The sequence below is a fragment of the Argentina silus genome, assembly GCF_951799395.1.
Source record: "Argentina silus genome assembly, chromosome: 6".
Lineage (NCBI taxonomy): Eukaryota > Metazoa > Chordata > Actinopteri > Argentiniformes > Argentinidae > Argentina > Argentina silus.
In genome coordinates this window covers 19,436,873-19,453,418 of record NC_139660.1, presented here as the reverse complement: position 1 = coordinate 19,453,418, position 16,546 = coordinate 19,436,873, and the positions used below count along the sequence as shown (strand labels likewise).

Genomic DNA, 16,546 nt, shown 5'->3' with positions numbered 1-16,546 from the left:
ATGTCCGCCTGCTATTGATTAACACTATTGATCCACACTGAGCAGCACCCTTACTGAGAATCATCTCCACACTACAGTACAGCACAGATACAAGCCTAACTACGACAGCCATTGTACTGTACATAATCATTATACAACCTGATGTGGCTGTTTCAGTTAGTTACAGAGCAGTTTAGTTATAGGGTAGTTCTAGGTTAGTTCTAGGTTAGGTTAGTTATAAGTTAGTTATAGGTTAGGTTAGTTATAGGTTAGTTTAGTTATAGGTTAGTTATAGGTTAGTTATAGGTTAGTTTAGTTATAGGTTAGTTTAGTTATAGGTTAGGTTAGTTTAGTTATAGGTTAGTTATAGGTTAGGTTAGTCATAGGTTAGTTTAGTTATAGGTTAGTCATAGGTTAGTTTAGTTATAGGTTAGGTTAGTTATAGATTAGTTTAGTTATAGGTTAGTTTAGTTATAGGTTAGTTTAGTTATAGGTTAGTTATAGGTTAGTTTAGTTATAGGTTAGTTATAGGTTAGTTATAGGTTAGTTTAGTTATAGGTTAGTTATAGGTTAGTTTAGTTATAGGTTAGTTATAGGTTAGTTTAGTTATAGGTTAGTTTAGTTATAGGTTAGTTATAGGTTAGTTATAGGTTAGTTTAGTTATAGGTTAGTTATAGGTTAGTTATAGGTTAGTTTAGTTATAGGTTAGTTATAGGTTAGTTCAGTTATAGGTTAGTTTAGTTATAGATTAGTTTAGTTATAGGTTAGGTTAGTCATAGTTTAGTTATAGGTTAGTTATAGGTTAGTTTAGTTATAAGTTAGTTTAGTTATAGGTTAGTTTAGTTATAGGTTAGTCATAAGTTAGTTTAGTTATAGGTTAGTTTAGGTTTAGGTTAGGTTAGTTATAGGTTAGGTTAGTTTTAGTTATAGGTTAGGTTAGTTATAGGTTAGGTTAGTTATAGGTTAGGTTAGTTTTAGTTATAGGTTAGTTTTAGTTATAGGTTAGGTTAGTTATAGGTTAGGTTAGTTATAGGTTAGGTTAGTTTTAGTTATAGGTTAGTTTTAGTTATAGGTTAGGTTAGTTATAGGTTAGGTTAGTTATAGGTTAGGTTAGTTATAGGTTAGGTTAGTTTTAGTTATAGGTTAGTTTTAGTTATAGGTTAGGTTAGTTATAGGTTAGGTTAGTTATAGGTTAGGTTAGGTTAGTTATAGGTTAGGTTAGGTTAGTTACAGGTTAGGTTAGTTAGGTTAGGTTAGGTTAGTTATAGGTTAGTTTAGTTATAGGTTAGTTATAGGTTAGTTTAGTTATAGGTTACGTTAGTTATAGGTGGTGTGGTAGACTGCTGACACTTGTTTGTAGCCTAACCCTCCACACTAGAGATAATAAACCTGGGAAGGTGATCAATCAAACCGATCAGTAAAGAGGTATTGCTGTTGTTTAACGTTATTAGGTATTGTTTAACGTTATTTGAGCACGGCTGGAATGCACCTTTTATCCAATCAGATTGTGGCAATCTGAGTTGCCGGATAATATTTTACATCATATTATATCAACAATTATATGATAATGTTGTGTAGTAGACTGTCTCCATTGAAGATGGGTTTAGGCTTAACTTGTGTCCGGGAAACCAGCCCAAGAAGTTCCCTCAAAGGAAAAATAAAGTTCCTGTATTGCATGGTTATGATCCTTACCTTACTGAAGATTTTCAAATATTGCAGATTCTAGATAACAGTTTCTCATATAAAAGGATTGGATACGGAGTGTGAGTTTGGAATGGCGGCGGCTGTACATGTACGGGGCAAATGGGGTAAAGCGCTGTGGGACACCTTATTAGGCATGCTCTTCCCTGGGGATGAAATAGGGACTGTGAAGGGACTGTGAAGGGACTGTGAAGGGACTGCAGGGTCCATTTCAGGTCAAGAGCGGATAAACAGCACCATATTCACCAGTGACAGCCGGTGATCACCATAAAAGAGACTGGATGTGGAGGAGAGGGAGGGAGGGAGGGAGGAGGGGAGGGAGGGATGAGGGATACTGCATAATGGAGAGGCAGCTGCCTGTTGCCAGGTTTTCACGCTGTGGGTCAGATGCCATGTCTGAGAGAGAGAGAGAGAGAGAGAGAGAGAGAGAGAGAGAGTTGGAGAGAAAACATGGGGCACACAAGGGGAGAGAATGTGGATGAGATAGGAAGAGAGGGATGAAAGAAAGAGAGAGTGATGATGTAGGAGGATGAGAAAGTATTTGCAGGAGTTGCAGGAATAAATAGTGAGAGTACAAGCTACGAAGGGAGGGAGGAAGAGTGTGAGAGAGGGGAGAGAAAAGTGGTGAGAGATAGAGAGGGAGCCAGAATGTGAGAGTGAAAGGGTGAGAGAGCGAGAGAGAGAGAGAGAGAAAAAAGAGAGGGAGAGAAGAGAGAACACATGCTGGGCCTCTGAGCGGAAATGAGATGCAGCAGTGTCGGACAGATTAAACGCCACACGGGTGACTTCACTCTCTCCATGACTCACTCCCGCGGACCTGTCAGAGAGAGGAGGGCCCGGGGGTGGGGGTGGGGGGGTCTGGGAGTTCACTGAGGCAGGCGTCCATATGGCCCCCGGGCACCAACAAGGCCAGAGTGACAAAAGAGCCCCCCCTGCCCCCCACAACCCCCCTCCTCAACCCTTTCGGGGAAATCAGCAGGGCCCACTCTGGGTCGACCCTGTGGGGCCAATCGTTCACTCCCAGGCCAAGCAGGCTCTGGAATGTTCTCCAACGTTACACACATTACACATGTGGTCACATCATAACTATGAAGCCCATAAAAGGATACTTTACTACTGCATAACATGTAGTCCAAAAAAAAAATAGCTGGTTGTTGTAATAGTTCATATACTGTACAACAGTCTGACACAGAGAGAGGAGGCGGTGGAGGAGGCGGTCAAAATGGTCTCACATTAGCACTGCCTCACTGTGAGTTCTCTGGAACATGTGAGACCTGGCAAAACAGAGAGGCCAAACCACCGCTCCTATGAACCCAATGCCCCCATCACCACCACCACCACCACCCCCCCCCCCCCCCCCCCCACTAAGAAAAAGGGTATTCATGTTGTCAGATTTTCCTCCGTTGATTTCTTCATTTAAGCCAGAGAGATTTCCCAAACATAAAAAGGAGATCTTTAGCTACGGGGAGGCTATAGGCTACAGGGGGCTGCCAGCATTCCAATTTTTATCACCGCCTCTTGAGATTTCCTTTGCTCCAAATCCTGGGAAACAATGTGAGCAGGTGCTAGGCAGGAGGGCAGTAAATCTGGCCTGTCGAATGAAGCCATTGCCTGGGCATTGTCCCGGCCCTCGCCGCTCCTACAGGGGGTGTGGGGGGCTGCACAGGGAGGTCTAAATCTCTCTGCGAGGGGGCACTCCACACATTTCACACATGTTCATCTCGGCTTGGCCCAGCTGCAGGGGCTCAGACAGTCCTCCATCCCACACACTTAACAAACACACTCTCACACACACACACACACACCCGACACACACACAGCACGGCTGCCTGAAGTGGATGCTAACACTAAGCCATGGCGTGAAACAGCAAATGACACTAAGGCAAACACCAGCAGATGAAAGCAGAGTCAAACAGATGACGCTGGGAGGATGCTACAGTAGCAGGGGTATATATAGTATTTGTGTTACCTTGGACATGTCTGATATCCTTTTTCCTTGTGCGAATGAACACAACAGATTCACATCACATCTCTACAGAGACAGGGTGTTATCAAGCCCAACAATTAGTTCTTTGGAGATACTGTGTTAATGTACAGTATATAGCTGTTTTTCACCAGACTTTTCTCAGAATCAAATCCATGTAAACGGAGGGTCAACCAACTGCAACCTAAATATATTTTAATTTTTCTGGGGGGGGGGGGGGGATGGTTTTCAGCAGTCGTTTTGTTAGTAGAGAATTGGCTGCTTCGTCACAACATCACCAGAGACATAGCAAGGACCTCCTTCAAGGTCACCTCAGGGGCTGAGGAAAATTTCATTACTTAACCTATGACCCCATAAGAGATCAGGTGGCCTGGGCATTAAATTGGAATGCTACCTTTTGACTCCTTTAATTTTCTCTGAATGGTTTTGACCCAAGTGTAGTCTCGTCTCCCCTATAGAGCACTCAGAGCACTGGCACTGGGAGGTACACTCAACGAACGCTTTATTAGGAACACCTGTACACCTTCTCATGGTGGAAGTCATGTAATGGTGTGGGGAATGGTTTCTTGGCACACTTTGAGCCTGTTAATACCAATCAATCATCGCTTGAATGCCACAGCCTATTCTAGTATTGTTGCTGACCATGTGCATCCCTTCATGGCCACAATTTACCCATCTTCTATTGGCTACTTCCAGAAATTATAATGCACCATGTCACAAAGCAAAAGTTGTCTCAAACTGGTTTCATAAGCATGACAATGAGTTCAGTGTTCTTCAGTGGCCTTCCCAGTCACCGGATCTGAATCCAATAGAACACCTTTGGGATGTGGTAGAACAGGAGATTCACAGCTTGAAAGTGCACCTGAAAAATCTGCAGGAATTGCGTGATGCAATCATGTCATCATGGACCAGAATCTCAATGTTTCCATGTTTCCAACATCTTGTAGAATCAATGCCATAAAGAATTAAGGCTGTTTTGAGAGCAAAGGGAGGTCCTACCCAGTATTAGTATAGTGTTCCTAATAAAGTGTTTGGTGAGTGTATACTGCGTATGTGTGTGTCTGTTGGGGGCAACAGTATTTATTTTTAGAATGATCTCAGCACACACACGCAGGGACATGGGATAGTCACAACACAAATGTCTACCTCATCACCCCAGTGCGCTCTGGGAAAGTGGAGCTGAAGACAGCTCTGCTAGGAGACGGAAGGAGAACTCTGAGATGAGACTGACTGGTGATATCATATCACACTGAAATACCAATGATATCACTCCACTTCCTCCGCTGAGAACAGAGTCATCATCACCAAGTCTGGTATCACTAAGATGTGAGGGCCAGTGTGTGTGTGGGTGTGTGGGTGTGTGTGTGTGTGAGAGAGAACAAAGATTGAGGTCTAGTTTTAGGAATGAATCAGTGGGCAGTGAATGAGGTGTGCCACCTGCGAACTGTGAGGCGCAAATCTCAAATCTCTCTTCTATCTCACCTTTCAACATTTTTCTCTCCTCCCAACCAAGTCTAACCCTCACCCTCATCCTGTCTTCACAGTGAAAGGAGATTGCACTCTTCTCTAGGAGAGAGAGAGAGAGAGAGAGAGAGAGAGAGAGAGGTAGAGAGGGAGGGAGGGAGGGAGGGAGGTGATGAGCAGCTTACCTCTAAGAGGGATTAGCCTTATTAAAATGAAATATACTAGTCCTGAGTGACAGAGCAATGGTGGCGGAGGGGAGGGCTGCAGAGGGCTGGGCTACGTTGTGTGGGGCCGGGCCACAGGATCTAAAGCACCGCCGGTCCTCTGTTCTCCCACTCTCTCTCTCTCCATTCTTCACTTTCACCTCTCCTCTCTCCCTTTCTTCTCTTCCTCATCTTCTCCCTTATACCGCCCCCCCCCTTCTTTCCTCTCCTCCTCCTCTCCCCCTCTCATCACCCCACTCTTGAACACAGCTACCAGAGGAATCTGTCAGTGGTTTGTCAGAGATCCGCTCTGCAGGCTTCAGATGAGCTGCCAAGTACAGGGCCGGCCCGGCGGGAACAAAAGACCCCAAAAAACACATCAGAAAGCCCGGGACTTTGGTAAAATGTGATTAATAGCCTTCGTATTGAAGGACACCGCATGTATGGAATGTCTATCCAGGGTTGCTCTAAAAAGTTCCCAGCAATTACGTGGGCTTAGTTATCCCCCAAGCCTCCCCATGTTCATAACAATTACTTAGCCTGTATGGAACATACTAGACTGAATCCACATAAGCCTCCCTGAACAATGAGCAGTGGCAGGAGAGACAGTGTTGTAATAGGCTGTTTTCCTTTGTAATTAATACCTTATGATTTGTAGCGTAATCCTTGAAGAGAATAGACTGCAATGGGAACTGACCCTGGGCTGGAAGTGAAAGTTGTGTTTTGTTTTTCAGGGGCCCTGGTTTTAGTGTGTTGAGTAGGTCGTTAGCTAAAGCACACAGTGATGCTCAGCTGAGGGGAGGGGGAAGGGGAGGGTGAGGGGGGGGGGGGTGAGGGGTGAGGGGAGGGGGAGGTCTGGTTTCACATGCAGGTGGCTGTCAAGGATGTTTACCCAAAAAGAGCCATATCTCATCCTTCTCTGCCTCTCTCTCAAATTAGAAACGAACAAAAGTTCAGTTCAGTTCAGTCCAACAGACGGCCTGATATCGAGTGGCGACCGCGGCCCTGACTGACAAAACCGAGCCGTGGTTATTATGTCTACCCTGGCGTTCCTCAGATGGGGTTTCATTCTGCTTCTTTCATTATGACACTGAGAAGCGCACGGAGGAAGCATTAAAACATTGAAGTCAAAACGAATAGACTTAGTCTTAAAAATAGAAAGGTGCTGAATATGGGGCTGCCAGATATAATTAAATTATTCTGTGTTTGAATTATGGTAATATGATCATGCCTTGACAGTGTAAATTTATCATAAAAATCTTCCCTGCACATGTACTTACTCTTGGGTAGCTAGTTACATAATGATGTTTACAGATAACTCAAATTAAAGCTTTAAAGCTGTGACAAACTCTACTTTCACACATGAATATTATATAATGTGAAATTATACACATCTTCAAAATCTCAATGAAAAGTCTAGCTCTGCATGAGATGAAATTCCAATCTGGATGTCAACTGAAATAAGACTACAGAGAGACACATTTTTCCACAGGGCAATACACTCTGAGTCTGCCTCTATGTCCCCTGAAGCCCCATACAACCCTACCTGTTCATCACAGTCATAAATACATATCATGAATGCTTTGAATGTTCTTCAAAACCATTATAATCTGAAAAGCCTCCTGGTTTGTCTGGCTGCCTACGCTCACAATATAGAGGTGGTGTTTACCATGTCATTCACAGACAGACAGAAATGTGCGCACGCACGCACGCACGCACGCATGCGCACACACACACACACCCACACAGGTGTTTATCATGTCAATGGAACTATTTGTAGGTACTCAGGAGGTCTTCCAGGGCTGTCTTCTGGGAATGTCCCTGAAGCTGAAGCACAGGGAGATTCCCACAACCTATAAAGGCAATCTCCCGCCCCCCCCGCCCCAACCTCTATCTCCTGTGGTGGGACCACTTCCCATACTGTACCTCCTGTGTTTTACAGCCTTGTTCCAACTGTTCCATAGCAAACACAGACATATCTAAACACCTGCAGAGCACTACTCCCTAATTTACACTGTCAAGCCAAACCAAGCTGAGCTATACTGGGTTGACCTGGTTATGCATCCACCAGTACTGCTGGAAAGGAGAATGTGAAAGGAAGATACCTGAGCCGGCACAGGATGGTTCGGGTCGGCCCTGTCGTGTGTAAAGCCCCTACTTCTAAGGCAGTCACAGACTGTGAAAGCAACACCGATATAAACCATGATCCAGTGATAAGTCATAACTCACATAAGTCATGTTATGTTAGTATGTCATATTGGAGTGATATGTGTGCTATAAAGATTGTCTACTAATGAACACTTCAAAGTGAACTGCAGACATAAGAAATCGGCATAAAAAAAGCATCAAAATGGGTACTAAAATGGCTGAGAAATGACTCACGGGGACTTGGCATTTTCAATGGAAGTTTGGTTCAACTACTATACCAGAGATCCATCTTAAATCTCAACTACAGGCCTATGATTTGGCAGCATGCGATTGGCTGAAACCGACGGTACGAAATGGAATAACCAGGAAGACGCGGGAGCCACATGTGAAATATATACTTTAATATGACCATACATTTTCTCAAGATCAGTACAAAGTCATATTCTGTTTAGCGATGCTTTCATCATGGGTTTCTTTTTCCAAGACAGACAAGGACAAGAGGATTAACCAACTATTACGCAATACAGAAAGCGTACACACACCAACACTGACGTACAGTATGTGTGCACATATACATGTGGACCAGGGGAGGCTGGTGGAGGTAAAACAAAATCGGAGGACGGGCTCATTGTAATGCATGGAACTGAATAAGGAACGGTGTTTGATACCATTCCTCATTCTGTTCTATGCATTACAATGAGCCCGTCCTCCGATTCCTACCTCCACCAGCCTCCCCTGGTGTGGACGTAGGACAGACAGAGTTAGGAGGGGGCTAGAGAATAAGAAATATAGAATAGATAGGAATGCATTGATAGAGAGATGTACTGTATATAGATGTAGGCAGCTCACGTTGTACAAAGAGTGTGAGATGAGGTGATGGTTGACTAGCTTAGTCTCCTCTCTAGGAGGGTCTGCCAGATGGCTGACTGGCACCATGCTGGACCTCATTATAGCTGGCCCTCTGCATGCCTGCAGGAGGAAATTACTGCTAGACCAAAAAAAAATACCTTATGCAATGATGACAGCTCGACATTGTCCAGATTGGAAACTATTGCGAATTGCCTCAGGGACTGGCCAAGGCCAAATGATTTTCTATCTTCAGCGTTTTTGAAATTGAAGTGTGGACCATGTCTATTCTAATAGTCCATCAGTGTGAGCAGCTGCCACAAGGGGAAAACAACATGGGAACAACATTTCAAATAGTTTTCTGTACACATATAAATACCAATAACCAAGGCAGGTGGGAAATATACTTGTTTATGTCAGTAAAGCTTTTGACCATGCAACGTTCAGTACCTTTTTAAACACAAATATGAACATAGCTCAGACCACCGGCGACTTAACAGGTGCCAAATATGTACAAAATATAACAAAAATAACAATCTCTCTTTCTGCAACAACATAATTTCTATCTTATATATTTTACAGCTAAAGTTGAACCATTAGTCCAGCACATTTAAGATGTGTACAGGTAGCTTGAAGGGAGAAAAGCAACAAAAAAAATTTCTGGAGACTGCTACTAGAAGTCAATACTACAAGGTAAATGAGAGCATTTAAATATGCCTGTATGGAAATATAAGCTGTAAAAAATAATATACTCCGAAATACATTTATATGTACATATATATGTTAAATACTGATCATTCTGAATCCCTGGATTGCTGAAAACTTGCGTGACTATTTAGGCAGCAGATTTCTCATACTAGCTGAAGCCCTCCACGCTGCGACGCCAACTGCTGTTTGGCAGTTACGGCTGTGCGTCTCTCCCGTATTTGGCTTTTGCCTCTTCAAAACGACAGGAGATTACGGGTCGTCAACAACATGTGGGAGGTTGGTGGGAGGGGGAGGGGGAGGTGGGGAGATGTAAGAAAATAGACAAATGGTCTTAATGCATATTCATTCACTCAATAATCGAATATGACACAACATGAAAAGTTCTCTCTTTTTGCTTGCTTTAAGAATTGGATACATGTTCACTGTTACTGTACTTGTGTGTTTGAGTGTGTGTGTGTGTGTGTGTGTGTGTGTGAGCATTTTTGAGTGATAGGGCCTGTGTGTCTATCCCAGACTCCCTCTGCCCATGTCCCATCCAGCAGGGCCCAGAAGCGACATCCCCGTCCCCCAGGAGAAGGAGGGCTCAGTGGGCTAGCTAGCTGACTGGTGGCTCCCCTCCCTGGGTCAGTCCTTGGCCAGCTTACTGCACGTACCTTAATGCCATCTACACTAAAGCCTGCCTCATAAGTGCATTGTTGTACATCATAAATGTTTCGTACCTCAATAGAAAAGCTCTCCCCTGCCTTAAAGTTCCACCTTCACACAATTAAGGCACCTTTTACACCCCTCGGGGTCAATGGGTTCTTCTAATAAGAAGAGAAGCAACAACAACAACAACAACAACAACAACAACAACAACAACAACAACAAACACAGAACCAGACGAGAACAACACGTAGAAACGTTCAAACGATGAAAAAAAAAATGAAAAAAAGAAAAAAAACGAAACATCACGGAATGTCTATGGGTAGGAACAAGGTGCTCAACGACACAAACAGAAACACCACCAGTGCCTCTTCACACCGTTCTGACACACTGAGTCCTGCAGGAGAGCGCAGCCACGCGCACGCACCACGGTGTCGTCACAAAGTCCCAACTGACACAACGCTCCCGACCATTTCTGAACCCCCCACAACACTCACGCGCCTTAGCGCACCCTTCAATCGTTCAGCCTCCCCCCCTCACCTCCCCCCCCACCCCCCCGTGTGTCAGATTCAGTACCCGACGTTGAGCTTGTTCTTGTTCAGCTCTCTCTCCAGGTTACCGATAAGCGTGTCGATGCTCTCCTGCAGGTCCCTCAGGTTCACCCTGTTGCTCAGCACGGGGCTAATGTCCTGGATCTTCATGTAGGCCTGGTACGTGTGCCCCCTGGGGCGGAGGTGGTCTCGCTGAGGCGGGAGGGGCAGGATGTGCTCACATACACTCTCCTCAGACGGCTGGCCCCCACTGGAGCCGTCGCTCTCCTCCTCCGCATCTCTCTCCTCCTCCTCCTCCTCCTCCACCTCTACTGGTCCCTCCATCCCCTCTTCGCTTGGAGAGGGGGGCTCCTGCTTGGCTGTGGCCGGTGCCTCCTCTCCCCTCCCCTCCCCTTTCTCCTGTCCTCCCTCCTCCTCCTCTTTCTCCTGTCCACCCTCCTCCCCCGTCGTCTCCTCTCCCCCCTCCCCTGTCTCGTGTCCTCCCTGGCCCCTCTCCTCTCCCCCCTCCTGTCCCTCCTCGGTGACATCCATGTCCTCCGAGGGGACGTCGTCGTAGTCAGCCTCGTCCCGGGGGAGGGGGGAGGGGAAGTAGCTCTCTCCACAGCCGCTCCAGTCCCCCGCGTAGCGGTTGCTGGGGCTGTCCAACCGGCCCGGCCGGGGCCGCAGGACACCGGCCATCTCCGCATCGCTCAAGTTCAGCACCTGGGGGCGCTCTTTCCTCCGGCGCAGGGGGGGTGCTGTGGGCAGGGCAGCTGGGGCCGGGGCGGGGGATGAGGTTTTGCCATATGGGTCCACCACTAGAGAGAGAGAGAGAGAGAGAGAGAGAGAGAGAGGAGAGAGAGAAAAAGGATCGTCAGTGCCATAGACCTTGGGTGTTCTGATCTGGGTCAAGTAGCATTTGAAATCCTTTTTTAAATTGTTTACTTCAGTGCCAGATTTCTTAATTTTTTGTACACTTTTGGGACTATTCCATTGGTTGCCAGGAAAACTCAATCAAGCACAGCTAAGTAATTGAAATGATTCCAAGTACTATTTGAACCCGGGTCTGGTGTCTACTGGTGCCATGTTATCTGCCGAGGCCCTGGTGTATGGTACACCACAGCACATGCTCTTTACCAGGACATTGCTGGTGCCAATCAATCACTTCTTCTTACAAAGACTCAACATTTCAAAACACAAAGCTGCGTACACACCAGAAGAGGCAGAAATAAAAAATCCAGAAAAAAAACTGAAATCCGATTTCTACCTCCACTGGTACACACACACACAAGGTCCTCTGGGAGTTAACGTGAGGTCTAAAATGTGGGATTTCAGACATTAACCCATGCCATGCTGCATAGACACATGCCAAATCCACTCCAACACACTCAACACTACAACTACTGCTGCTCTTTTACTTCCATGGCTTAGCAACACCGTCCTCAAAGGCACCTCAGATACACTACCCACTAATCCCCACTAAATGGACTACGAGTTAAAACAAGGGCCTTCTCTGGGGGGATAGGGGAGGGTGTGTGGGGCTGGGAGGGTGGGAGTGGGGGGGTCTCTGGCTATGGAGAACAACACTGAGCACGCCAACACAACCACGACAGCCCAGTTACCTGTCCTCCTCTCCCTCTCTCTCTTTCTGTTTCTCTCTGTACCTACACTCCCCGACATGGCTAGCTGCCTCCTACTGGGACTGGGAGTGGCGGAATAGGACAAAACAACAACAACAACAACAAAAACAAACATTTCAGAGGTCAAACGGTCAATGACTGCAACAAAAAAAGCATGTTTCACAAGAACACTTTGAACATGTATTTGAGCTAACACAGAAGAGGAAAGAGCACAACCCACATGGTAGAAGCTAGTTTTTATCACATGAGCGCTTAATTTAATCGATTTAATCGTTTTAGCTATTGTGCTCGTGCTTTACAGTACGTATAGTAGAAACTCCCAGGGGAAGGGAATGACCTTGGACTACCCTCCACCTCACATCCCTGCGGTGCACCCCCCTTTAGTGGGAGGAGGAGGAGGGAGAGGAGGAGAGGGAAGTCCTCCCCTGCCACACCCCTGCTAGGGACTTCCATTCCCAGGGCTCTTGTCACAGTGTTGTCCCTGGCCAGTTTAATACCCTCCCTCCCTCCCTCCCTCCCTCCCTCCTCCTCCTCCTCCTCCTCCTCTCCTCTTCCAACTCCCTCCTCTGCTCTCCACCCACCCTGCCATCGCGTGATCTCTCCCTGACCACCTGCCACACACACACACACACACACACACACACACACACACACACACACACATCAACACACACCATCAGCACACACCAAGGCCAAGGAGTCAAACAGACTCACTTTCACACACAATGCCTCCTTATGAAATTCTGCAAATACCAAGGCCTGGTCGTCACGTACACAAACACACATTACACACACTACACACACACTTATAGAAAACATAGCATGTACTGTACAGTGTTCTCACAGTCACGCAATGCCAGACCCACACTTCAAGGACTAAGCAACATTGCAGTGGAAGGTGGGGTCCCGGTGGGTGAAGAGGGAGGCTGAAAATATCCTCTAAATGGTTGTGAAATGTTGGGGTGAAGCTGTGAGGACTAAGGGCCTACGGTTAGATCAGGAATGTCTTTAATTATAGAGTGGCTGTATTCCAGTGTGAGCTGAGGAAGTGGACATAAAGGAGAGGAGGAGGGGTGTAAACATTGGGCTGCGTACACTCGCCAGGACTTGGAGATTCCAGCTTGGTCAAGGTTACTGTTACCCGGAAAACACTCCATTAGTCGGAGGCGGTACGGTGTGTCCCCCCCTCCGCCTGGGTGGGGAGGGCAGGTATGAGGGGGTCAAGTTTTAACACACGAGGCCACGTGTTTACAAGCAAGATGGATGGGGTTAATTTTGGAGCGCAGGGAGGGAAGTAAAGATCAGTTACTTGCATGTCGACACTAGGGATTCCGATCTCAAACCAAACACCACATGGTGAAATGCAGTTGTTGAGCGAGAATGTTAACGCTCAAGAAGAGACAGCGACTGTGCTCTTCCTCCTCCTCCTCCTCCTCCTCCTCCTCAGGAACAATGACATCAGTGGGGCACCAGGCTTTGTCATCCAAACCCCACGGCAACCCTAAACCCTACACTCATAACCCAGTTGTCATATCATATCATATCCCTACTGGACAACGTACAATCTACTATCTTCTCACTGATCAAAGAGAGAACAGCACAGCACAGAGCACACAATGACCCCAGCTGCTGATGGTGGGTAGGGGGGGTGGAGGTGGGGGGTGGAGGAGGGAACAGTTGGACAGAGAGACAAATGAGCAGTGTGGAGCCCAGTTGGTACAGGGTGGCTCTGACTGGATGGTGATTTATACAAACACACCGCCTCAGAGGCTTGCCTTACAGTGGGGCTCCGCTCTGCTAAGCTCTGCTGGTCATGATGAAGCACTCTGTGGAGCGGCCGGGTCTATGACAGGACAGATGGCGGTGGATATCTGCTGTGTGTGTGTGTGTGTGCCAGCCGACCAGACTAAACCTCAGAGATCAAAAGCCCACATCTCTTTAAAGGGCATGTTTGGCCCCAGTCTCTTTCACGGGTATGTTAAGAACAGAACCGCAGAGCTGGCAGCAATTTGACAAACAGGCCTTCAGGGAATGGAGGGCATCTAGGAAAGGGCTTTGGCGGTTTGGGGTTTAAAGGTTTTGGGTATTTATAAAAAATGTATAAAAAAGTTTGTTGTGGAATTTTTATGCAGTTCTTTATTAAGTTATTGGTTCACAATGCTTCTACTGTAGTTCAAGGACTTTGATAGTTTGATGCTTCTAGTTTAAAGATACACACACTGCACCGAAAGGTCTATTCTAAAAGGCACTGTACTCACAGGTGTCGTCAAGCTAGAGCATAACAAAAGGGTACTACTTTAAGCGTTTCTACTGGGCGGAGGGTTACCTGGCTAGGGGTAGGGCTACTACTTTAAGTGTTTCTACAGGGCGGAGGGTTACCTGGCCACAGCTGCAGCAGGTAGTGCAGCACCTCGATGTGCTTTTTGAAGTGCAGGGCGCTGGCCAGCTCCTCGGAGTCGATGAAGACGCGGTTGCTGTGGCAGGAAGCCTCCTGGCGCTGACTCAGCAGGACGGGGCCAAAACACACCGCCAAGTTCTGACAGGTCATCTTATTCACCTCGTGGTGCGACGCCACCAGCTTCAGGTGGTCCAGAAGCTTCCGCAGGGACACCTGTCGTGCGCGGGCACAGAGAGCAGAGCATTCTGGGTCAGACTCAGGGAACGTTATAGGGTTGACCAGGCTACGAACAAAGGGAGGCTGGTGGAGGCAGCCTCCACTGGTGTGAACATCGCTGAGAGCCCTTGGCTACCGTAGTAAAACGTAGAGGATCTCCCTCCTTACCCTCTCCACCTCTGGAAGGTCCTCCAGCAGGCTGACAGTGTGCTCCGTGTCAGCCACGTCATTCTCACAGCCTCCCGCTCCGATCCGCAGCGGCCTCTTGGCCATGGACTCCAACACCACCTCGTACAGGTGCTTAGTGATCAGGGGGTAGGGCAACTCACGCAGGTAGTCCTTCAGCACACCTGGATGGAGGGAGGGAGGGAGAGAGGAAGGGAGAGAGAGAGAGAGAGAGAGAGCATGAGAAGCAATTCATGGAAAGTGCTGCATATCAAGCTCTGAGCATAACAACTGAGATGATGATGATAACAGAGAGCAGAGACTTTCAGAAGGAGAGAATGAACCACCACCACCACCACCACCACCACCACCACCGGGTACGGCTGAGAACTGGCCGACGATCAGATGGGCTTCAGGGCACGTTTCCACGGCTGCACAGAGCAACACGTCTCACATACCTCACAAAGACAGCTTTAATACCTGACAAATCACTAACAATATTAACTTTATAAAAGGGTCATTATTGAGAAATCAAAGGCTTTTCTTTGGCCCCTCTTTTATATACGGCAGGACCTGGCACACTCTGCTTGCTGCCAAGGCAGGCCCCATTGTGTTGCAGCGGGGGGTTTTGTGGCGTCTGGTGCGATGCCTGATTGGAATGGGCCGTGACATGGCAGCCTGAGAATGTCGGGTGGGTGGGTGGGGGGGGGGGGGGGCTGGTTTCTGCGACGGCGCGTTCACACCTGTGACTTCAACCTCCCTCAGGCCCAGACAAAGGACACGGCCAAACATGAAACCCACACTGTCTATCTATCTCCACTAAGCCCCAAGAAGAATTATTGGCATGTCTTTGCTTTTTCATCAAGGGGGGAGAAAGCAAAAAAAAAAAAAAAAAAAAAAAAAAAGAACAAATACGGTCATAAAATCAAATAAAAAAAAAGCCCTTGGCAGCCAGTCAGTTCTGGTGGTTGGGTTCTCTTTTCTTTTTTTTTCCTCCCTCGGTGCATAAATAGGGATCAGTTTTCCGAGCGGTCTTTGAGCTGTGTGATCACTGGCTCCTCTGTGACACGGTCAGAGACTGACAGTCTCCTCTGCAGCCTGCTCCAGTCACGGAGAACACGGCAAGAACCAGGCAGCCAGCCACCAATCACCAAGAGGCACACTAGATCCTGATTAAGAGACTCTAAATAGGTGCTGCTTAATTAATTAATTAATTAATTAAGTCACCTCTGACCTGGTAGATACATCTCCTAGGTTGTTTTTTTTATAGTTAACGTTTTAAATCTCCTGACATGTGACATTGACTATGGTGTGACACACACACACACACACACACACACACACACACACACACACACACACACACACACACACACACACACACACACACACACACAGTGACCACCCTTCACCGCTTGAGAAGAGCAGTGCATGAGAGCATAAATCAACAATCGCTTTTTAAGCCCACCCAATCCCTTTCTCCTCTTAAGGAAAGGGTAAAGGTTAGGAGACATTAAGGGAATGCTGCCCCGTCTATTTCAACCTGCCTGACATAATCTTCCTGCTGCACACTAATCCAGGCAGAGAAATGAGACAAAGAGCAGATTGAAAATTAGCTGGTATTAGATTGCTTTTTCGTGGCGAAACACACTGAAGCATTCGGAGCATGGAGCCACTAGCCTGGCCACTAGCCGAGTCATCATAGTACAGTATGACGACACAGTCATCTAAATTTCAGTTGAAATCCCAGATTATCCCTTTGTTTGGTTACGTCTCAGAGCGTTGTGTAGGAATGACGCCACCTGTGGTAAAACAATCGGGTGTTGCTCTAGAACACCGGGGAGTTGAAATCCTGAATCATCTGACGTGAAACAGGGGCAATACCCAACTCACACACATTACTGTGGTTAAAGGGCACA

The 16,546-nt window shown here is 46.9% G+C and overlaps 1 protein-coding gene across 1 annotated transcript in view; it reads right to left on the bottom strand.

The window, feature by feature from the left end:
* Positions 1 to 10,246: 10,246 nt before the first annotated feature.
* syde2 (synapse defective 1, Rho GTPase, homolog 2 (C. elegans)) overlaps positions 10,247 to 16,546 on the bottom strand; it is a 36,898-nt gene continuing 30,598 nt past the window's right edge. Inside the window, exons 5-7 of the mRNA XM_083672353.1 lie at positions 14,631 to 14,812; positions 14,228 to 14,459; positions 10,247 to 11,026 (exon numbers count right to left, since the gene is read on the bottom strand). Of these exons, the coding sequence (XP_083528479.1) occupies positions 10,248 to 11,026; positions 14,228 to 14,459; positions 14,631 to 14,812 (1,193 nt within the window). The 3' untranslated portion in view covers position 10,247. The remainder of the gene's footprint in view (positions 11,027 to 14,227; positions 14,460 to 14,630; positions 14,813 to 16,546) is intronic.